Here is a 23,561-nt window from a genome sequence, read left to right as displayed (position 1 = left end):
TTCCTAGTCCTAAATTTATGTCTGTCTGCATTTGTAACTGCTTTCTCTTGCTTCCTTTCTGTTACTAGGCTTACCCATATGAAATTGTTGCTTTTAGAAGTTGGAAAGTTTGACTATTGCCTATTTCGTATGGTTCAGTCTAACACAGTGAAGGAAGTGTTCCTTCTATCAAAGATCATCCCTTCACAGAATGTCCAGATCACACCTCCATTCACAGTGTTGTGGCCTCATTCTTCCACTCCTCCCTTTTGAAATTGTTTTTTCTGTTTCTGTATCCTCACCCATCTGGTCAATAATAAGCACTCAAATATTCGAATACATGGATGAATATCTCATTTAATCGTTTGTTACACTGAAATCCTATTAGGTCAACATTATCCACATTTTCCAAAAAAGAAACAATGGTTTACATATCCTAAGGTAGGGTACTTTTGTTGGCTTACAAACAAACAGAAGTTTTATTAAGAAATGTGAGGCAGCTCACAAAATTGAAAGATAAGCTAAAGAAGCATATTTCAAGTGAGACAGAGATTATAGCAGGGATTAATGGCCATTCTCTTTGTGATACCAAAATTTTGAATTAAATTAACCATTTCCCCATATTTTTATATTATGCAAGAGTCAGATTTCTGGGAGGAAAGGTCTAAATTGGTCTTGGTAGGGTTACGTAGCCCTACCCCTTGACCAAAAGACAATTTGGTTAGTAGTTCTATTTGTATTTGCATATTTGCAAATTGTTTCTCAAAGGAAAATTAGGGGATGTTACAGAAGGAAGAAAAATGAAAGTCAAGTAGGCAGAAATAACAGTGTGCTTGCTAGCCAACATACAGTTCATCCTTATGCATGTGATTTAAAAAATGTTCCAACCAACATATTGAAATTACTCTAAATGTAACCACAATGTATTCATACCCTCTCCCAGAGGAGAGTAATGTAATGATCTAGTTAATCAGTTAGTTTCAAGTGTAAGATGTTTGGGTGCTATCTACTCTTCAAAGATCATGCCATCTGGTCCCATCACTTCATGGGAAATAGGTGGGGAAACAGTGGAAACAGTGTCAGACTTTATTTTTTGGGGCTCAAAAATCACTGCAGATGGTGACTACAGCCATGAAATGAAAAGATGCTTACTCCTTGGAAGAAAAGTTATGACCAACCTAGATAGCATATTGAAAAGCAGAGACATTACTTTGCCAACAAAGGTCCGTCTAGTCAAGGCTATGGTTTTTCCAGTGGTCATGTATGGATGTGAGAGTTGGACTGTGAAGAAAGCTGAGCGCCGAAGAATTGATGCTTTTGAACTGTGGTGTTGGAGAAGACTCTTGAGAGTCCCTTGGACTGCAAGGAGATCCAACCAGTCCATTCTAAAGGAGCTCAGCCCTGGGATTTCTTTGGAAGGAATGATGCTAAAGCTGAAACTCCAGTACTTTGGCCACCTCATGCAAAGAGTTCACCCAATGGAAAAGACTCTGATGCTGGGAGGGATTGGGGGCAGGAGGAGAAGGGGACGACAGAGGATGAGATGGCTGGATGGCCTCACTGACTCGATGGACATGAGTCTCAGTGAACTCCGGGAGATGGTGATGGACAGGGAGTCCTGTTGTGCTGCGATTCATGGGGTCGCAAAGAGTCGGACACGACTGAGCGACTGAACTGAACCGAACTGACTCTTCGAATTCTGTCAACATATGAATTAAAAAAAAAACAAAACAGGAAAGCTAAGAGAAGAGGTTAATTTTAAACACACATATATAGTTTTGATTCATCTAGCAAGGAAATACAAGTAGAAGAAAGAGCCTAACCTCTGAGAGCTGATCAGTTGGCTGCTGTAGCTGGTATTTATATTTTCTGTCTTCTACTATCCATTCCATTCTTTTATTTACCAAATATTTATCAAATTAATTTGTACCAGTGTATTCTAGGTGCTGTGGATACAATAGTGAATAAAACAAAACCTCCAAACTTATGTAACTTTTTATTATGATTAGAGAGACAAACCTTGAACAAGTAAAAAATAAAATATAATTTCCTGTGAAAATGTAAATGTTATGGAGAAAAATAAAGCAAAGTAAGAGAAGTAATAGAGGTGGGGAAGGTAGATAGCCCTGTTTTACAGAAGGTGGTCAGGAAAGGAAGGCATTTTTGGCTGCACCATTTGAGCAAAGACCTACCTAAGGTGAAAGAGTAAACCATGACAAGATCTGGAGAAAGAACATTTTGGGGAAGGGGAGTAGAACTACAGGTATAGAGGCATAGGGTGTTTGAAAACCAGTATAGCTGGAGAAAAGTGAATGAGAGGGAAAATTGGAGAGGTAGTTAGGGGCCTGATTTATTTATTTATTTTAATTAATTAATTAATTAATTTTACTTTACAATATTGTACTGGTTTTGCCATACATTGACTTGAATCTGCCATGAGTGTACATGTGTTCCCCATCCCGAACCCCCCTCCCACCTCCCTCCCCATCCCATTCCTCTGGGTCATCCCAGTGCACCAGCCCCAAGCACCCTGTATCATGCATAAAACCTGGACTGGCAATTTGTTTCGCATATGATATTTTACACGTTTCGGTGCCATTCTCCCATATCATTCCGCCCTCACCCTCTCTCACAGAGTCCAAAAGACTATTCAATACATCTGTGTCTCTTTTGCTGTCTCGCATACAAGTTATTGTTACCTTCTTTCTAAATTCCATATATATGCGTTAGTATACTCTATTGGTGTTTTTCTTTCTGGATTACTTCACTCTGTATAATAGGCTGCAGTTTCATCCACCTCATTAGAATGGATTCAAATGTTTTCTTTTTAATGGCTGAGTAATATTCCATTGTGTATATGTACCACAGCTTTCTTATCCATCCATCTGCTGATGGGCATCTAGGTTGCTTCCATGTCCTGGCTATTATAAACAGTGCTGCGATGAGCATTGGGGTACATGTGTCTCTTTAGATTCTGGTTTCCTCAGTGTGTATGCCCGGCAGTGGGATTGCTGGGTCATATGGCAGTTCTATTTCCAGTTTTTTAAGGAATCTCCACACTGTTCTGCATAGTGGCTGTACTAGTTTGCATTCCCACCAACAGTGTAAGAGAGATCCCTTTTCTCTACACCCTCTCCAGCATTTATTGCTTGTAGACCTTTGGATCGCAGCCATTCTGACTGGCGTGAAATGATACCTCATTGTGGTTTTGATTTGCATTTCTCTGATAATGAGTGATGTTGAGCATCTTTTCATGTGTTTGTTAGCCATCTGTATGTCTTCTTTGGAGAAATGTCTGTTTAGTTCTCTGGCCCACTTTTTGATTGGGTCTTTTATTTTTCTGGAATTGAGCTACAGGAGTTGCTTGTATATTTTTGAGATTAATTCTTTGTCCATTGCTTCATTTGCTATTATTTTCTCCCATTCTGAAGGCTGTCTTTTCACCTTGCTTAGAGTTTCCTTTGTTGTGCAGAAGCTTTTAATTTTAATTAGGTCCCATTTGCTTATTTTTGCTTTTATTTCCAATATTCTGGGAGGTGGGTCATAGAGGATCCTGCTCTGGTTTATGTCGGAGAGTGTTTTGCCTATGTTTTCCTCTAGGAGTTTTATAGTTTCTGGTCTTATATTTAGATCTTTATAATCTATTTTGAGTTTATTTTTGTGTATGGTGTTAGAAAGTGTTCTAGTTTCATTCTTTTACAAGTGGTTGACCAGTTTTCCCAGCACCACTTGTTAAAGAGATTGTCTTTTCTCCATTGTATATTCTTGCCTCCTTTGTCAAAGATAAGGTGTCCATAGGTGTGTGATTTATCTCTGGGCTTTCTATTTTGTTCCATTGATCTATATTTCTGTCTTTGTGCCAGTACCATACTGTCTTGATGACTGTGGTTTTGTAGTAGAGCCTGAAGTCAGGCAGGTTGATTCCTCCAGTTCCCTTCTTCTTTCTCAAGATTGCTTTGGCTATTCAAGGTTTTTTGTATTTCAATACAAATTGTGAAATTATTTGTTCTAGCTCTGTGAAAAATACCGTTGGTAGTTTGATAGGGATTGCATTGAATCTATAGATTGCTTTGGGTAGTATACTCATTTTCACTATATTGATTCTTCTGATCCATGAACATGGTATATTTCTCCATCTATTTGTGTCCTCTTTGATTTCTTTCACCAGTGTTTTATAGTTTTCTATATATAGGTCTTTTGTTTCTTTAGGTAGATATATTCCTAAGTATTTTATTCTTTTCATTGCAATGGTGAATGGAATTGTTTCCTTAATTTCTCTTTTTGTTTTCTCATTGTTAGTGTATAGGAATGCAAGGGATTTCTGTATGTTAATTTTATATCCCTCAACTTTATTCATTGATTAGCTCTAGTGGGACACTGTAAAAGCACTACTAAGGGGAAGGTTCATAGCCATACAGGCTTACCTCAAGAAACAAGAAAAAAGTCAAATAAATAACCTAACTCTACACCTAAAGCAACTTGAAAAGGAAGAAATTATGAACCGTAGGGTTAGTAGAAGGAAAGAAATCTTAAAAATTAGTGCAGAAATAAATGCAAAAGAAACAAAAGAGACCATAGCAAAAATCAACAAAACCAAAAGTTGGTTCTTTGAGAAGATAAATAAAATTGACAGACCATTAGCCAGACTCATCAAGAAACAAAGGGAGAAAAATCAAATCAACAAAATTAGAAATGAAAATGAAGAGATCACAACAGACAACACAAAAATACAAAGGATCATAAGAGACTATTATCAGCAACTATATGCAAATAAAATGGACAACTTGGAAGAAATGGACAAATTCTTAAAAAAGTACAACTTTCCAAAATTGAATCAGGAAGAAACAGAAAATTTTAACAGACCCATCACAAGCATGGAAATTGAAACTGTAATCAGAAATCTTCCAACAAACAAAAGCCCAGGATCAGATGGCTTCACAGCTGAATTCTACCAAAAATTTAGGGAAGAACTAACACCTATCCTACTCAAACTCTTCCAGAAAATTGCAGAGGAAGGTAAACTTCCAAACTCATTCTATGAGGCCACCATCACCCTAATACCAAAACCTGACAAAGATGCCACAAAAAAGAGAAAACTACAGGCCAATATCACTGATGAACATAGATGCAAAAATCCTTAACAAAATTATAGCAAACAGAATCCAACAACATATTAAAAAGATCATACATCATGACCAAGTGGGCTTTATCCCAGGGATGCAAGGATTCTTCAATATCTGCAAATCAATCAATGTAATACACCACATTAACAAATAGAAAAATAAAAACCATATGATTATCTCAACAGATGCAGAGAAAGCCTTTGACAAAATTCAACATCCATTTATGATAAAAACTCTCTAGAAAGAAAGCATGAATAGAAGGAACAAACCTCAACATAATAAAAGCTACATATGACAAACCCACAGCAAACATTATCCTCAATGGTGAAAAATTGAAAGCATTTCCTCTAAAGTCAGGGGCCTGATTTAAAAAGAAAAAAAGTTAGGAAATTCCCTTGGTGGTGCGTAGTTGGGATTCCCTGCTCTCACTGCCAAGGGCGTGGGTTTAACCCCTCGTCAGGAACTAAGATCCCACATGCTGCACAGTGTGGCCAAAAAATAAAAATAAAATAAAACTATGCTTTCATCTAAGCATTTAAATCAAAATTTGAGAATTAAACAATTACTTTAAAAAAAAACTGGAGGTCCATATTGTCACATAAAGTGTGATAAGAAGCTATTAGAGGAATTTGTGCAAAAGAGACAATAAGGGTGGGAGACAGGAAATGGAGAAATGATTTCTGAGGCTATTGCAGTAGTTCAAATGAAAGGTGATGTGGATGTAGAATAAGATGGTAGAGTTGGAAGAGGTGAAAAATGATCCAATTGGTGTCATACGTAAAAGGTAACACAGCAGACTTTTTTGATGGATTGAATGTAAGGTGTGACAGTAACAGTGAAATCAAATATGATTTCATGCCTAAGTTTTGAGTGTGTTACCAAAAAAATATATCATGACCAAGTAGATTTTATTCCAGGAATGTAAAGATGAGACTTTTAGGTCTTCAATAAGATTCAGTACACATTCTCATTTTTTAAAATGATGATAAGGAAGTATCCATAATTCTTCCTGGAGAAGGAAATGGCAACCCACTCCAGTACTCTTGCCTGGAGGATTCCATGGACAGAGGAGTCTGGAGGGCTACAGTCCATGGAATTGCAAAGAGTTGGACACAACTGTGCGACTGACTTTCACTTTCACTTTTCATAATTCTTTACCATGATAATTTCAATCGTAAATCAGCATTGCCATCATCTTACTTGTGGGGAAACACTAGAAGAATTCTCCCTTAAATCAGGAACCATGCTGAGAGGAAACCTCTTGTTTCCTTTAATACTGGACCCTTAGATGAAATAGTGTGTGTGTGTGTGTTGTGCTTAGTCACTCAGTCATGTCCAACTGTTTGTGACCTCATGGACTGTAGTCTGCCAGGCTCCTCTGTCCATGGGATTCTCCAGGCAAGAATACTGGAGTGGGTTGCCATGCCCTAATCCAGTAGATGTTGAAATAGCACCTACTGTGTCATTTAATATTGGATCATATTGGCCAATAGAGTTAAACAAGAAAAAGCAACTAGAGGCATAAAATTCTTAAAAGTATAAATAAAGCTATCTCCATGTATAAATGACAAAAGTAGACCTAGAAAACTAAATAATAAATTGCACACAAATAATAAAAAATACATTAAGATAGCAGGTTATAAATTTAATATTGAAAAATCAATATGTTCATAAATATGAACAATGTTATAAGATATAATGGAGAAGAGATCCCCATTTACATTAGCAAAAAAGATAAAATATACAGGAATAAATCTATCAAAAAATACAGTTATTATTTCTAAAAGAAGAAAGCTTCAAAACACTTCTTCAAGACACAAAAGTAGGCTCAAACAAATGGGCAGATGTCTTTTGTAGAATAAAGATGTTACCTGTCTCCCAAGTTGTGGTTCAGTCCTTAAATTGTGTCTGACTTTTTGCAACCCCATGAACTGTAACCCACCAGGCTTCTCTGTCTCTGAAATTCTCCAGATAACAATACTGGGGTGGATTGCCATTTCCTTCTCCAGGGGATCTTCCTGACCTAGGGATCAACCCTGTGTCTCTTGCATTGGCAGGCAGATTTCTTTACCACTGAGCCACCTGGGAAGCCCCAGAGTTAATATATAAATTTAATGTGATCCCCGTAAATAGCAGTAATTTATTTTTCTGGAGCTGGACAAGTTGTCACAGGTTAAGTTCCTGGGAAGCCAACTCTGAGACTGTGTTTAGTGTCCAAGAGGTTAATTAGGGGCAGCTCTTGAGAAGGAAAAGGAAGGGAGATGTCAGGACTGGGCAAAGGGGGAAATAAAGCTGTGACCTCCGGTGACACTTTGGGGGCAGTTCTTAATTTTTTGAATTTATTTATTTAATTTTGTCTGTGTTGGGTCTTCATTGCTATGAGGGCTTTTCTCTAGTTGCAGTAAATGGGGGCTGCTCTCCAGTTGCAGTGCTCAGGTTTCTCCTTGTGGTGGCTTCTCTTGGTGCTCTTCTCTGGAGCTTGGGCTTCAGTAGTTGTGGCTGTGGACTCAGTAGCTTCAGCTCCCGAGCCCTAGCGCTCACGCTTAATAGTTGTAGCGCACCGGCTTAGTTGCTTTGAGGCATGTGGGATCTTCCTAGACCAGGAATTGAACCTGTGTCTCCTGTATTATATCAGGTGTGTCCTTTACCACTGAGTCACCAGGGAAGCCCCTAGTGGGGAGTTCTTAAAATAGTACAACCAGAGCTGTCCCCACTTCAGGCGGATGTCTAGCCCTTTATTTCCTTACACCAGTCATTGGATGTAGTAACATTGGGCAAAGTGGCTCTCATTAGCCAAGGTTGGCTGCCTGCAGTGTTTCCAGGGCTGGGGTAGAGGCCGTTTCTTCCTGAAGAGTAACTTGAGCAGCCTGTTGCAGTGTGTGCACAGCCTACTCCTTGCATTTTGTATTAATTATCTATCACTGTGTAACAGATTAGCCTAAAACGTAGCAACTTAAAACAGCAAACTGAGAAGTTGCCATTGGAGGAACCCTCAAGGGAATGAGAAAGCAAGCCTTGTGGCTAGCTAAGGAACAACAAGAGTCAAGGCTCAGGGACCATGGTGTGCTTCATGTATTTGAGGAGGAACAGCAGGAGGAGGCCGGTGAACAAGGGTCAGGAAACTAGGGAATCAGCCCGTGGGAGGGGCTCTCAGCCATTGAATTCGACTTGTATTTTGAACTGACCTGATTTTCAGAGGTATCTTTGTGGGGTGAGAGAGAGTTAGGATGATCCAGGATTTTGGCCTGAATAACTAGAATAATGGAGTTGGTATTTACTGAGATGGCAAGAATTACTACAGGGAAGAGCACAGTTTGGGATGTCTTAGTACATTTGAGATGTCTGTGCCTGTCCTGTGGAGGTGTCAGGGAGGAGCTAGATTTGCAAGCCAGCAGCTCAGGGGCACCTGCAGTTTCCAAGGGTGCCAGGTGATTTTAAGCTTCTTTACCTTCAGACATCCTGATCCCTCTGCCTAGAAATCTCTTTCTCTAGGAAACTTCTAGTCATAACCATTTTACCTGTTACCTTGGAGGCCCTCCTGACATCCCATAGGCAGAGTTGACCACTTTCTCTTCGTGTTGCCAGTTTCTACCTGTTTTTGCCTCTTCCTCTGTAAATTTGGGTATGGCTTACCTCACCTCACGTTTATTTTATTGAGGTGTCTATTATGTGTTGTAGATACTGGGGTAAAATAATGAACCAGGCAAAATCCCCATCCTTACAGTAAGGGGTCAGACAATAAGTAGATAATATTCAGATAGTGATAAATGCTATAATGATACAGCGTGTATGGTGCTTACTGGGCACTACTTTAGAGAGTCTGGTCAGAAAGGTCTCTGCTGAGGTGATCTTTGAGAGAACCAGAGTCAGACACGACTGAGTGACTGAACTAAACTGAAGGAGGTGGGGGGATTGAGCTATAGAAGATCTGGAGGAGCCACCAAAAAGGCCCTGAGACAGGAAGGAACTTGGTGTGTTCCCATCCAGAAGGCCATTGTGCCTGGAGGTCTGTGGGAGGAGACAGGTCAGAGAGGTGGTAGGAAGCCAGGCAATGGAGGGCCTGTGGATTTAAGGTGATGGGAAACTGTGGGACGGTTTTGAGCAGGGCTTGGTATGCTCTGAATTGTGTTTTAAAGAGCTGATTGTAGCTACTGTGTTAGAGACTAGATAGCAGTAGATGCAGGAAGACTTGCAGTAGTCGGGGCAGGAGTAGGTGGTGACAGAAGAGATGGTGAGAAGTGAACGATGAATTGTTTGCAGGGGATAAAGGAAAGGGAGGAAGTAAAAATAAAGCTTTGATTTTTGGCTTGGGCAATCCATGTGGAGGTACTATTGAATTAATGCCTTCCTGTTAGGTTTAGAATAGGAAAACCAGAGTTTGTCCCTGCTGAAATGTCCTGCATGGTCTTGCCTATCTCTCCCTCATTCCCTGCCACTCCCTGCCTTCCCCTCTAAAAGTCAGTGAAACTAAGTCAGCTTCTCAATCCCAGAACCATCCCAGTCCTGTTACCTTTCCATATACACATTTCCACCAACTAAAACACCACCTCCTCCTCAGATGCCTCCAGCCACCAGCCCTGATATTTTCCATCACAGAACTCTGGATTTTCCTTTGTAGCACCAACCAGAATTTGTAATTAAGTAAACACTCAAATAGATGATTCCTGGTTCCCCCAGGAGACTATAAGCTTCAGGAAGGGTGTGCTTTTTCTGCCTCTGGAGCCTACACAGTGCCTGGTGCAGAATGGGTGCTCAGTGCATGTCTGTTAAGGGAGTGGGTGCCTGGGAGAACCTGGTCAGTGGGTGATGGTAAGGAGATGGGAGACATTATAGAGTGGTCCTGTAATGCTTTCCAGGTTCTTCAGATGAGCAGTGTGCTTGGACTTCATTCCTTTTTGAAGTGTCAGAGGACTAATAGCATTTCTTTTTAAAAATTTATATTAGACCTTGGATGTCTGAAAAACTTGAGTGGTTTTAACTTCTGAGCTGTACAAATGCCACAGGGTAGGATACTTTTCTTTCACCACCAGGTCCCTGGTGCCCAGCACAGTGATACTTAGCCCTGTGACACATGTTGACTAATGCTCATTCATTCTTTCTCTCAAGGTTAACCTGAAGCGACCATGTCCTTTCTGGGCAGAAGATGGCCATTGTTCAATAAAAGACTGTCATGTGGAGCCTTGTCCAGAGGTAAAATAAATTTTTTAAAAATCAAGAAAAGAAATGCTTTCTCTTGGGCTTTTAGATAAGCATGAACTCTACATTTTAGGCTTATGTCAGAGCATTTGGACTTGGCATCAGATTCATATGCCCTCAACTTTCTTCTTTTTAACCAGGTTATTGAAGATTTAGTCTGTACTTGCCACCAAAATGTGTTTGAAGACACTCATGTATCCAGTGATGTTGGTGACTGGATGTAGAACTAGAGTCTGATTCTAAAATGGAGCCCTATTCTAGGACAGGATCTACAGTTAGCTGTTATTTCATGCTTTATTGAATCTGCATCTTGTTTCATGGGCAAAGAAAATGCTACTAGACCTTAAATTTCAAATTTAGAGTGGGAATTAGAGTGAAAAAAGTTGGGAAATTCAAAGCTTGGAATTAGATCTTCACTTGGTCTCATTACATTGGGAAGGAAAATGGCTGTACTTATTAGTAGGGGAATGCTACATTTCAGACTTTATTTTTTGACATCTAGCATTATTAATTATATTCCTCTTTGACAGTTTCTTGCTGGGAAAATCCCATGGACGGAGGAGCCTGGTAGGCTACAGTCCATAGGGGTCGCAAAGAGTCAGACACGACTGAGCGACTTCTCTTTCACTTTTGACAGTAATTAGTTATACGCTATATTTTCATTTTACTTTTTTTGTTCTATTACCTAAAATCAGTCTAGTTTTTGCCTTACAAACAGGAAAAAAACATCTGAACCAATGTCCTTTCTAAAGGGAAAATTAAAAAAAAAATGATTTACATTTTCCTTTAAGAATAAAATGTTTTAACTTTTCAGTTTGAAATAATTTCAGATCTACAGAAAAGTTGCAAGAATAGTACAAACAGTTCCCATATATTTTTTATCCATATTTCCCCAAATGTTAAATGTTGATCAAGTTTGCTTTCTTCTTCCATCTATATGTATATATTAATATTATTATTTTTTGAACCATTTAGATATGTTACCAACATGATCTTTTATCCTTAAATATTCAGTGTATATTTCTTTAAAAACAAGATTATTAACCATAGTGTAATTAACAAAATCAGGAAATTAATATTTATATAATACTAATGTCTATAGACTTTAATCACAGATCACCAGCTGACTTAATAATGTGCTTTTACAGAAATAGCAACAACAACAACTAAGTTTCTGACCCAGAATCATACCTTGCATTTGGATGTCATATCTCTTTAGTCTTCTTTAATCTGGAATAGTCCTTCAGTGTTCCTTTCTCTTTTGTTGTCTCTTTAACAAACCCCTTCCCTTCCTCCTTTCCTTTTTCTCTTCCTCCTTTCCTTAAAATACACCAGTTATTTTGAGACTACCTCTTATTTTGTGTTTTTCTGGACTTTTCTAATGATTGCATTCAGGTCATGCACTTTGGACAGTACACCATAGAAGGGATGTTGTGTCCTTCTCAGTGTCCTGTTGGGAGGCAAATTATGTCATCATGATTACATGATTGGGCTTGTATGGGCCGCATTCCTTCTTGGTAAACTGGGAAACATTTTTTGAAACTATGAAAACATCCAGTTTTTTATCATATTTTTACTATCATGGTTTTAGCATCCACTCATGATTCTTGCCTGAATTATTTATATGATGATTGTCCAATTGTGATTTTTCTGATTCCATTTCTTCTATATTAGTTGACATTCTACTGCATAAAGAGCTTTTCCTTTATTTATTGTATGTTTATGTCAATATGGACTTGAATTATTATTTTAATTTAATATCATTACTATCATTTTGATTTTTAATAACAGCTTTATTCAGACATAATTGCCCTACCATAGAATTAACTCATTCTAAAGTCACAGTTCAGTGAGTTTTAGTGCATTACAGAATTGCACAGCAGTCAGCACTGTCTAGGTGTAATACATTTCACTACCCCAGAAAGAAACCCCTACTTATGAGCAGTCATTCCGTTTCCTACTCTCTCCTGCTGGAAACCACTAAATCCATTCTATCTCTATGAATTTGCCTATTATGGACACTTCATGTAAATAAAATCATACAGTATGTGATCATTTGTGACTGGTTTCTTTTGCTTAGCATAATGTTTTGAAGATCCATCCATGCTATAGTGTGTATCAGTACTTCATCCCATTGCCGAGTAATATTCCATTGTATGGGTATACCTCATCTTGTTTATTTATCAGTTGATGGACATTTGGATTGTTTCCACTTTTTGGCTACTATGAATAATGAATAAATATCCAGGCACAGATATTTGTGTGTACATATGTTTTTCAATTCTCTTAAGTATGCTTTGGAGTGAAATTGCTAGATCATATAATAACTTTAACTCTTGAGGAATTGCCAAACTGTTAACCATTGTGACTGCATCATTTTACATGGACTCTAGCAATGTATGATGGTTCCAGTTTCTCTACATACTTGTCAACACTTAACTGCTGTCTTATCCTTGTTTTGTTTTGTTTTTTTGTTTTTTTTGGTGTGGGCTTTCTCTAGTTGCCGCAGGTGGGGGCTATTCTTCACTGTGGTGCACGGGCTTAGAAGCCATGACTTCTCTTGTTGTGGAGCACAGGCTCTATCTAGGTGTGCGGGCTTCAGTGGTTGCAGCACACAGGCTCAGTAGTTGTGGCCTATAGGCTTAGTTGCTCTGCAGCATGTGGAAGCATGTAGAATCTTCCTGGATCAGGAATTGAACCCATGTCTGCCTCATTGGCAGGCAGATTGCTATCCACTGTGCCACTAGGGAAGTCCTCTGTATTATGTTTTATTTTAGCCGTCCTTACAAATGGCATCTCATTTTGCTTTTAATTTGCATTTCCCTGATATCAGGTATCTTTTCAGGTGCTTATTAGCCATTTGTATATATTCATCAAAAGCATGTCTGTTCAAATACTTGGCCCATTTTTAAATTGAGTTTCCATTTTACTGCTGAGCTGTAAGAGTTACTTTGCACAATATATGTTTTTTTATGTTAAAATATCAGTTTCTTATTGTCTACAGTGGATTATCCTCTGTAGTCTTAAATTTTTTTTTTAAACCTTTTATTTTTTACTGGGGTAAAGCCAATTAGGAGAAGGCAATGGCAACCCACTCCAGAACTCTTGCCTGGAAAATCCCATGGACAGAGGAGCCTGGTAAGCTGCAGTCCATGGGGTCGCAAAGAGTCGGACACGACTGAGCGACTTCACTTTCACTTTTCACTTTCATGCATTGGAGAAGGAAATGGCAACCCACTCCAGTGTTCTTGCCTGGAGAATCTCAGGGACAGCGGAGCCTGGTGGGCTGCCATCTGTGGGGTCACACAGAGTTGGACACGACTGAAGCGACTTAGTAGTAGTAGTAGTAGTAGTAAAGCCAATTAACAATGGTGTGATAGTTGCAGGTGAACAGTGAAGAGACTCAGCCATACATGTACATGTATCCATTCTCTTCCAAACACCCCTCCCATCCAGGCTGCCACATAACATTGAACAGAGTTCCATGTGTTGTACAGTAGGTCCTTGTTGGTTATCCATTCTAAATATAGCAGTGTGTACATGTCCAGTCCAAACTCTGACTATCTCTTCCCTCCCCTATCCCCATAAGTTCGTTCTCTTAAGTCTGTGAGTCTTTCTGTTTTGTAAGTTCATTTGTATCATTTCTTTTTAGATTCCACATATAAGGGATGTCATACAGTATTTCTCTTTCTCTGTCTTGTAGTCTTAAATTTCTAACAAAATAAGTGAAAGTGTTCATTTGCATGTAAATCCCAATGTAAGAAATCTAACAGAAGTATTTAAAAATTGGTCTTTTCCCTTCCCAATGCCATCTTCTTTAATTTCTTTCTGGAGATAAAAACTATCCCATTATATTGGTTCTTTTAATTAATGTGAGGATATTTGTATTTCTCTCTCTTTGGGGGAGAATTTAGTAGGCATTTCATATTGAACCCAAACTTGTCATGATACGGAGTTACAATTGGCATTCTATAATTTGAAGTCTAATTTAATTGTGAGGCTCACTTAATTTTGTAATTTGCAGACTGCTTCATATTGTTAGTGGCAATGGCCAGGTTTATTTCATGTTTGATTTTAGTTATTAGCTTTACATTTGTCATTGCTTTTAATAATTCTCTTTTGTGATTTTTATGTTATACATGAGTATCATCTGTGGTGCCTATCCCAATATATCTCAATAGCCTGTATTAAGATTCGCTTAAGTCACAAGTTACTGCATTTAGCATCAAACCTTTTAAAAAGCTGCAAGTACACTTTTATTTTACCATATTATGTGAGTTAGAAGACAACAGTGAGAGGGAACTTTTGATAAGTATTCCGTACTTTAAATTCAGGGTCTTTTAACTGTAACTGTTACATTTGGCTTGACTTTTATAGTTTTCTCTCTTCTGCCCTCTGTTTGTGGTGCTAGAAAACATTGAAATGATAAAATATTGGCAGCAAGTAATGTTTTAACTACATGATCTCTTTGTTCATTGGGGAAAATTTTCTTATCATTATTGTTACTTACATTCTTCAGCCTGACAGAAAAATATTTATTCTGAAAATTTCATTAAGTTTTATCTATGAAACATGAAAAAGTTTTAATAGGTAATTTGCTATTAATTTGATAATCCATAGATTCAGATGTTGGAAATCAGTCCCCTGGTATGATCCGAGGATCAACCCGAGGCTGCTTTCAGATATGATTTTTATTTAAGATTGTGTTTGATAAACCAGTTGTAATAATTCATATTTATTTATGCTTGAGATAAATTATTGGTTTTACAGAAAAGATAGACCTATATACAGTTCTTACTGTATATAGTAAGAACTGATGCAGTTCTTACATTGGTAGACCTTAGGTTAATCATGAACCAAAGAGCTTACTCTTTAAAAAAAAATTATTGAAGTGTGGTTGATTTTGTTGTTTAGACATTATGTCATGTCCACAATGTTGATAATTTCTGCTGTATAGCAAAGTTACTCAGTTATAATACTTTTTTATATTTTTTCCCATTTTGTTTTTTCACAGGATGCTGAATTTAGTTCCCTGTGCTAACAGTAGGGCCTTGTTGTTTATCCATCCTACGTACAGTAGTTTGTATCTCCTAACCCCAAACTCCCAGTCCTTCCCTCTCCCACACCCTCCCCCTTGCTGACCACAGTTCTGTCAAAGAACTTACTTTTTACTATTAATTCAAAATTATCTAAACTTTAACTGTCAACTTTGAGCAAAACTTTTAATTGAACATAATAAATTTCAAATAATTTTTAATTTTTAAAAAGTTGTTTCTGTGGAAAGAAAGTTTATGGAAAAAGTGATTTTGCTAGGGTCTTTTTGAACCTAAAAATTATATAAACTATTATTTACTGCATTGAGAGTTATTAGAGCTGATTATGACAACCTTTGTCTTTCAGTTTTCTGTACTGTGATTTACAAGCCTGTACATTGGGGTAGTTCTTTACCTTTCATCTCAAGAGGTAGTGTGAAAATAAAATTTGAATGAATGTATATTTTCTCCTCGTGGACTAAAACAGTCTTTGAATTAGGATAATGGCATTAATAATTTGTGAAAAAAATCTCAAGAAATATAAAGATCATTTTCTAAATTTTTATTGTTGTTCTTTTAAGAGTAAAATTCCAGTTGGAATTAAAGCTGGGAATTCTAATAAGGTAAGTCACTTTTCTTCATTAAATATTTCTGCTTTACGTAGTGAAACTTGCCCCTTACTGCTTGATGTGGTTGCGAAAGAGAACCATAATATGGTTAGCTGAGAATGGACACGTTTTTGCCTGAAAATCCCAAATCCCTAATTTTGTAGCAAGTCATGAGGTGTAATATATTCTTATAATTAAATTATATAGCTTCTTTTGAAATACTTTAGTTCTGTTTTTAGAACTTCTAGAAGAACTATGAAACATAACTACAGTGTCAATTTACCTAATCAGCAGGTGTTTTATCAGGCATGTGTTTTTACTCTTCTTTTTCAACAAGATAATCATACCCTGTCTCTCTGCTTCCTAATGCATTTGCTCTCCATTTTGTTCTTATACTCTATACCGTTTGCAGTCTTTTGTACTCACCCTTTTTTATGTATTTTTGTTTCAGATCTAAAATAAATAGTATAAAGATAATTGAAATTCCTTCTGAACTCTGTCCCAGTCCCATTATATAATAATATTTCCTCCCTCCTTAGAGCTAGCCACTTTGCTGAAGTTGTTGTGTATCCTTCTGTGATACTTTTTATGTTGTATTATACATGTATCTACAAGTAATATATAGAACTTTTACTTGAAATTTTTAAAACTTTAAAATAAATTGATATTTTGTGTTTCTTCAAGTTAAAAACATTTTTTGCTTAATAGTTTTACTCAGTATTGGCTTTTAACATTTTGTCTCTGCTGATATATGTAGATTTTGTTAATTTTAATAGCTGTAAAATACTCAGTTGTATAGATATTTGTATAATTGTGTGACTAGCCATTCCTCTGTTGATAGACATTTCAATTGTTTTCAGGTTTTTGCTATTACAAACAATGACGCACTGGCATCTTTGTCTTTCGTCGAATTGTGCACATATGTAAGAGTTTCTTTAGGTCTATATTTAGAAGTAAGATTGCTGGGCCAAAGGGTATGCCTGTCTCAACATTATGAGAGAGTACCAAATAACTTTCTAGAGTGATTCTTGTTTTTAAACGTTGCTCTGGATATAGATTCAGCAGTAGGACTGCTGGCTCAAGGATTTATTCATATTTGCAGCTCTATGTAAATATTCAGTTACTTTTGCAAGAGAGTCTTCTCAGTTCACATCATCACCAACATACCAATGCAAATTGCTACATTTTTAATGTCTTTGCTTACTTATTAGGTGGAAATTTGTGACATATTTTCATTTGTATTTCTTCTCTGTGTTAGGGATTTTGATGATAGGATGTATCTATATTTAGTATATATTATCATTGACAAATTGACTCTTCTGCCAATGGAAAATGAAATAAAGGTAATAATTATCACTAAACTTACTTATTATGAACTTCCTTTCAGTACTCGAAAGTGGCAAATAATACCAAAGAATTAGAAGACTGTGAGCAAGCTAGTAAACTGGGAGCAATTAACAGCACATTAAGGTAAATTTTATTTTAGTAGTGTTAAGAAAATATTCTCTTGTTTAATTTATTTGCATTAGAAATCTTCGATTTTTCTTGTGATTTTGATTAAACACTAGTTTCAACTAATTTTTGAAAGGAAGAAGTTATTCTTTATCCTAAATTCCGTGACAGCTTTCCTTCTTGTCTAATTTGTTCTTAAATTTCTGTCATCAGTAATGACTATTAAAAAGGAAAAATTCAGGCAGTTTCTCAGCTAACAGGGTTTATGGGTCATTCTTTCTGATTATTATAGAAAAAGAAACTTGAATCTCTAAGTTTTTTTTAAATAGTAATTCATTGCGGGAAGGAGAGGGTGAGATGATTTAAGAGAGTAGCACTGAAACATATATATTACCATATGTAAAATAGATAGACAGTGGGAATTTGCTATATTCCTAAAGCCAGTGCTCTGTGACAACCTGGAGTGGTGGGATGGGGAGGGAGGTCTAAGAGGGAGGGGACATACGTATACCTGTGACTGTGACAGATTCATGTTGATGTATGGCAGAAATCATCACAATATTATAAATACCCTCCAATTAAAAATAAAAATGGTAATTCAATCTATATGTTGCATTTTGACTATTAAAGGTTTCTATTAACATAACTGTTACAATGCATACATTTTTTTTTTCTGTTGACTTTTCTTTATTTGCTCTAAGTACAAACCTGCTTTTGAAGGCCAACATAAATAATTTGTAAATGGTCTCAGATACTGCAGTATAAAATGAGTGAGCAGAAGGCAGTATTATAGAAGTTCTTTTTATTTTTCTTGCTTAGATATGTAGTTGTGTACTATAAATGTTAATGACTTAATAAAGTTAGCAGTTTTATGTATCTGATTTACTCATGAAAATTCTAATGTAGAAAATTAGAAATAATGGTATAATAAACACCCATATATCCACCACTCCAAATGAATAAGTGTTAACATTATCTACCATGTTTTTGAGAAAAATGTCAAAGACAAATTTGAAATTCCACATGTTTCTTTCTCAGTCCCTGTTTTCTTCCCTTTTTTCTTAGAAGTAAATTTGGTGTATATCTAGTCCATATTTTTATTTTTAGTTTATAATATAAACTATATGTAGATAAATAGATGTAGTTTGTGTAGAAGATTTTATTTTTCCTTTATGTAAATTATATGTGTTAAATAACATTCTGAAACTTTAACTGCACATTTTGCTTTCTAGATATATCCATGTTAAAACTCAGAGATTTGCCTTGTTCTTTTAGCTGATGGTTTTCATCATATAAAGTGAAAGTGAAAGTCGCTTAGTCATGTCCAACTCTTTGGCACCCCAGGGACTGTCTACAGTCCATAGAATTCTCTAGGCCAGAGTACTGGAGTGGATAGCCTATCCCTTCTCCAGGGGATCTTCCTGACCCAGGAATCAAACTGGGGTCCCCTGCATTGCAGGTGGATTCTTTACCAACTAAGTTGTCAGGGAAGCCCAGTGTTCATCAGTGGGAAATAGACAAGTAAAATATGGTATTCCCCACTGATGAACATTTTTTACTTTTACAAATTGTTGCTCTTACAAATTTTTTACTTTTACAAATTATGCCAGTTTGAGCATCCTTGATAATTTTTTTTATATACACCAGAAGTGAAATTGTTGAATCTGAGGACTGCTTTCTTACAGCTGCTCTTTTTTTTTTTTATGTTTATTTGCATATAGTTGCTTAGCTGTTCTTGATATTGCCTAATGGCTTTCTAAAATACTTGTGTGGCTGTGTGTTGCCTCCAACACCAAGAACTTGTTTTGTTGTCCACATCTTTGACAAAAATTGATAATGTTTAACTGTGAAATAGTATCTCATTTTTGTTTATATTTTATTGATTACCAGTGAGTTTGGGCATTTTTTCCTTCTGTTTATTGGGCATTCGGGTTTCTTATTCATTCAACAAATGACTGCCAGGCACTATCCTAGGGGTATAGCAGTGTACATGAGAAATAGATTCCTGCCCATGTGCAGCTTAAAACAAGTAAAGTCAATGAGAAGTAAGTCAAATGATGATGAGTGCCAGGGAAAAAAATAATTTTTTCAGGGAAGACTGATAGAGGCCTTGGAGTAAAGGTGCTTGCACTGCTTTAAATTGGTGGTCCAGTGGTTAAGACTCTGCCTTCCAATACAGGGAGCCCACTTTTGATCCCTGGTCAGAGCCTGGTGGGCTGCCGTCTATGGGGTCGCACAGAGTCGGATACTACTGAAGCAACTTAGCAGCAGCGGCAGCAGCAGCAGGGAACTAAGATCCCACATGCCTGGAGGTGCAGCAATAGATAAATAAATAAATAGTCCAAGAAGACTAGAGTGATAACAGGCAAAGTGCTCTTGAAGGCAGGAGTCAGGATAATATGGCTGCAGGGGAGGGAGTGGTGGTGTTGGGGTTGGTGGGTGGTGGAGATGAGTACTCCACGAATGCATAATGGTTAGTAAAAGGCCCTGAGGTTGGAGTGTGCCTTGACTTCTTGAGTAATCACATGGCCAGTGTGGCTAGAGTACAGTGAACAAGAACAAAATAGTAGGAGATAAGATCAAAAGGTGCTGGGGGAGGAGTGGCCAAGGAAAGTGTAGGGTGGAGATCTCATAGAGTCTTGAAGACACTTAACTATGAATATTGATTCAAACTGAGTGGAATGAAAACTTACTGGAGGATTTTGAGAGAGTGGGTTTGGCGGAGCCAGATCTGTGGAAGCCTGGTTGTATGGTTATAGTAGTTTCCTTCTAAGACATGATGGTGGTTCAGTTTAGACTGGAGTGATAGCAGTAGAACCCCCAGGAAATTTGACTTTGGAGAGCAGTGGGATTTGATTCAGTTCAGTCAGTTCAGTCGCTCAGTCGTGTCTGACTCTTTGGGACCCCATAGACTGCAGCACGCCGAGCTTCCCTATCCATCACCAACTCCCAGAGTTTACTCAAACTCATGTCCATTGAGCCGGTCATGCTATCCAACCATCTCATCTTCTGTCATCCCCTTCTCCCACCTTCAATCTTTCCCAGAATCAGGATCTTTTCAAATGAGTCAGTTCTTCGCATCAGGTGGCCAAAGTATTGGAGTTTCAGCTTCAAATTCAGTCCTTCCAATGAATAGCCGGGACTGATTTCCTTTAGGATGGACTGGTTGGATCTCCCTGCTGTCCAAGGGACTCTCAAGAGTCTTCTCCAACACCACAGTTCAAAAACATTAATTTTTCAGCACTCAGCTTTCTTTATAATCCAACTCTCATGTCCATACATGACTACTGGAAAAACCATAGCCTTAACTAGACAGACCTTTGTTGGCAAAGTAATATCTCTGCTTTTTAATATGCTGTCTAGGTTCATCATAACTTTTCTTCCAAGGAGTAAGTGTCTTTTAATTTCATGGCTGCAGTCACCATCTACAGTGATTTTGGAGCCCCCAAAAATAAAGTCTGCCACTTTTTCCATTGTTTCCCCATCTATTTGCCATGAAGTGATGGGACCATATGCCATGATCTTAGTTTTCTGAATGTTGAGCTTTAAGCCAACTTTTTCACTCTCCACTTTCACTTTCCTCAAGAGGCTCTTTATTTCTTCTTTGCTTTCTGCCATAAGGGTGGTGTCATCTGCATATTTGAGGTTATTGATATTTCTCCCGGCAATCTTGATTCCAGCTTGTGCTTCATCCAGCCCAGCGTTTCTCATGATGTACTCTGCATGTAAGTTAAATAAGCAGGGTGACAATATACAGCCTTGGCGTACTCCTTTTCCTATTTGAAACCAGTCTGTTGTTCCATGTCCAATTCTAACTGTTGCTTCCTGACCTGCATATAGATTTCTCAGGAGGAAGGTAAGGTGGTCTGGTATTCCCATCTCTTTCAGAATTTTCCACAGTTTATTGTGATCCACACAGTCAAAGGCTTTGGCATAGTCAATAAAGCAGAAATAGATGCTTTCCTGGAACTCTCTTGCTTTTTTGATGATCCAGCGGACGTTGGCAAGTTGATCTCTGGTTCTTCTGCCTTTTCTATTCCTAGCTTGAACATCTGGAAGTTCATGGTTCACGAACTGTTGAAGCCTGGCTTGGAGAATTTTGAGTATTACTTTACTAGCGTGTGAAATGAGTACAATTGTGTGCTAGTTTGAGCATTCTTTGGCATTGCCTTTCTTAGGGATTGGAATGAAAACTGACCTTTTCCAGTCCCGTGGCTCCTGCTGAGTTTTCCAAATTTGCTGGCATATTGAGTTTAGCAAAGGGATTTGATTACAGAACTTTATACAGGACTGGGGAAACAGACTCTTGGAGGGCACAAACAAAACCTTATGTGCACCTGACCCAGGAGAAAGGAGCAGTGGCCCCACAAGAGACTGACCCAGACTTGCCTGTGAGTGTCCAGGAGTCTCTGGTGGAGGTGTGGGTTGGCGGTAGCCTGCTACAGGGTCAGGGGCACTGAGTGTGGCACTGCATGCCTGGGACCACATGCACGGGACCTTTTGAAGGAGGTCGCCATTATCTTCATTACCTCCACCATAGTTTGCTCTCAGGTCAAACAACAGGGAGGGAACACAGCCCCACCCATCAACAGAAAATTGGATTAAAGATTTACTGAGCATGACCCATCAGCAGGAAAAGACCCAGTTTACCCCACAGTCAGTCTCTCCCATCAGGAAGCTTCCATAAGCCTCTTCTCTTTATCCATCAGAGGGCAAACAGAAGGAAAATCACAATCACAGAAAACTAATCAAACTGATCACATGGACCACAACCTGTCTAACTCAGTGAAACTATGAGCCATGCTGTGTGGGCCACCCAACAGATGGGTCATCATGGAGAGTTCTGACAAAATGTGGTCCATTGGAGAAGGCAGTGGCAAACCACTTCAGTATTCTTCCCTTGAGAACCCCATAAACAGTATGAAAAGGCAAAAAGATATGACACTGAAAGATGAACTGCCCAGGTTGGTAGGTGCCCATTATACTACTGGAGAAGAGTGGAGAAATAACACCAGAAAGAATGAAGAGATGGAGCCAAAGCGAAAACAATGCCCAGTTGTGGATGTGACAGGTGATGGAAGTAAAGTCCGATGCTGTAAAGAACAGTACCACACAGGAACCTGGAATGTTAGGTACACGAATCAAGGTAAATTGGAAGTGGTCAAACAGGAGATGGCAAGAGCAAACATTGACATTTTAGGAATCAGTGAAGTAAAATGGACTGGAATGGGTGAATTTAACTCAGATGACCATTATACCTACTACTGTGGGCAAGAGTCCCTTAGAAGAAATGGAGTAGCCATCACAGTCAACAAAAGAGTCCAAAGTACAGTACTTGGGTCCAGTCTCAAAAATGGCAGAATGATCGCTGTTTGTTTCCAAGGCAAGCCATTCAATATCACAGTAATCCAACTCTCTGCCCCAGCCACTAATGCCGAAGAAGCTGAAGTTGAATGGTTCTGTAAAGACTTACAAGACCTTCTAGAACTAACACCCAAAAAAGATGGCCTTTTACTTATAGGGGACGGAAGTGCAAAAGTAGGAAAACAAGAAATACCTGGAGTAACAGGCAAGTTTGACCTTGAAATACAAAATGAAGCAGGGCAAAGGCTAACAGAGTTTTGCCAAGAGAATGCACTGGTCATAGCAAACACCCTCTTCCAACAGCACAAGAGAAGACTACACATGGACATCACCAGGTGGTCAATACCGAAATCAGATTGATTATATTCTTCACAGCCGAAGATGGAGAAGCTCTATATAGTCAGCAAAAACGAGACCAGGAGTTGACTGTGGCTCAGATCATGAACTCCTTATTGCCAAATTCAGGCTTAAGTTGAAGAAAGTGGGGAAAACCACTAGACCATTCAGGTATGACCTAAATCAGACCCCTTCAGATTATACAGTGGAAGTGACAAATAGATTCAAGGGATTAGATCTGATAGAAAGAGTGCCTGAAGAACTATGGATGGAGGTTCATGACACTGTATCGGAAGCAGGGATCAAGACCATCCCCAAGAAAAAGAAATGCAAAAAGGCAAAATGGTTGTCTGAGGAGGCCTTTCAAATAGCTGAGAAAAGAAGAGAAGTGAAAGGCAAAGGAGAAAAGAAAAGATACACCCATGTGAAAGCAGAATTCCAAAGAATAGCACGGAGAGATAAGAAAGCCT

The 23,561-nt window shown here is 38.1% G+C and overlaps 1 protein-coding gene across 1 annotated transcript in view; it reads left to right on the top strand.

The window, feature by feature from the left end:
* The window catches only part of ERO1B (endoplasmic reticulum oxidoreductase 1 beta), a 71,450-nt gene that overhangs the window by 16,594 nt on the left and 31,295 nt on the right, over positions 1 to 23,561 (top strand). The window contains exons 3-5 of the mRNA XM_055588888.1: positions 10,209 to 10,292; positions 15,913 to 15,954; positions 17,327 to 17,409. Of these exons, the coding sequence (XP_055444863.1) occupies positions 10,209 to 10,292; positions 15,913 to 15,954; positions 17,327 to 17,409 (209 nt within the window). The remainder of the gene's footprint in view (positions 1 to 10,208; positions 10,293 to 15,912; positions 15,955 to 17,326; positions 17,410 to 23,561) is intronic.

This window comes from Bubalus kerabau, chromosome 1 (assembly GCF_029407905.1).
Source record: "Bubalus kerabau isolate K-KA32 ecotype Philippines breed swamp buffalo chromosome 1, PCC_UOA_SB_1v2, whole genome shotgun sequence".
Lineage (NCBI taxonomy): Eukaryota > Metazoa > Chordata > Mammalia > Artiodactyla > Bovidae > Bubalus > Bubalus kerabau.
Note: the sequence above shows the minus strand (reverse complement) of the source record. Positions and strands in the feature narration are given on the sequence as shown.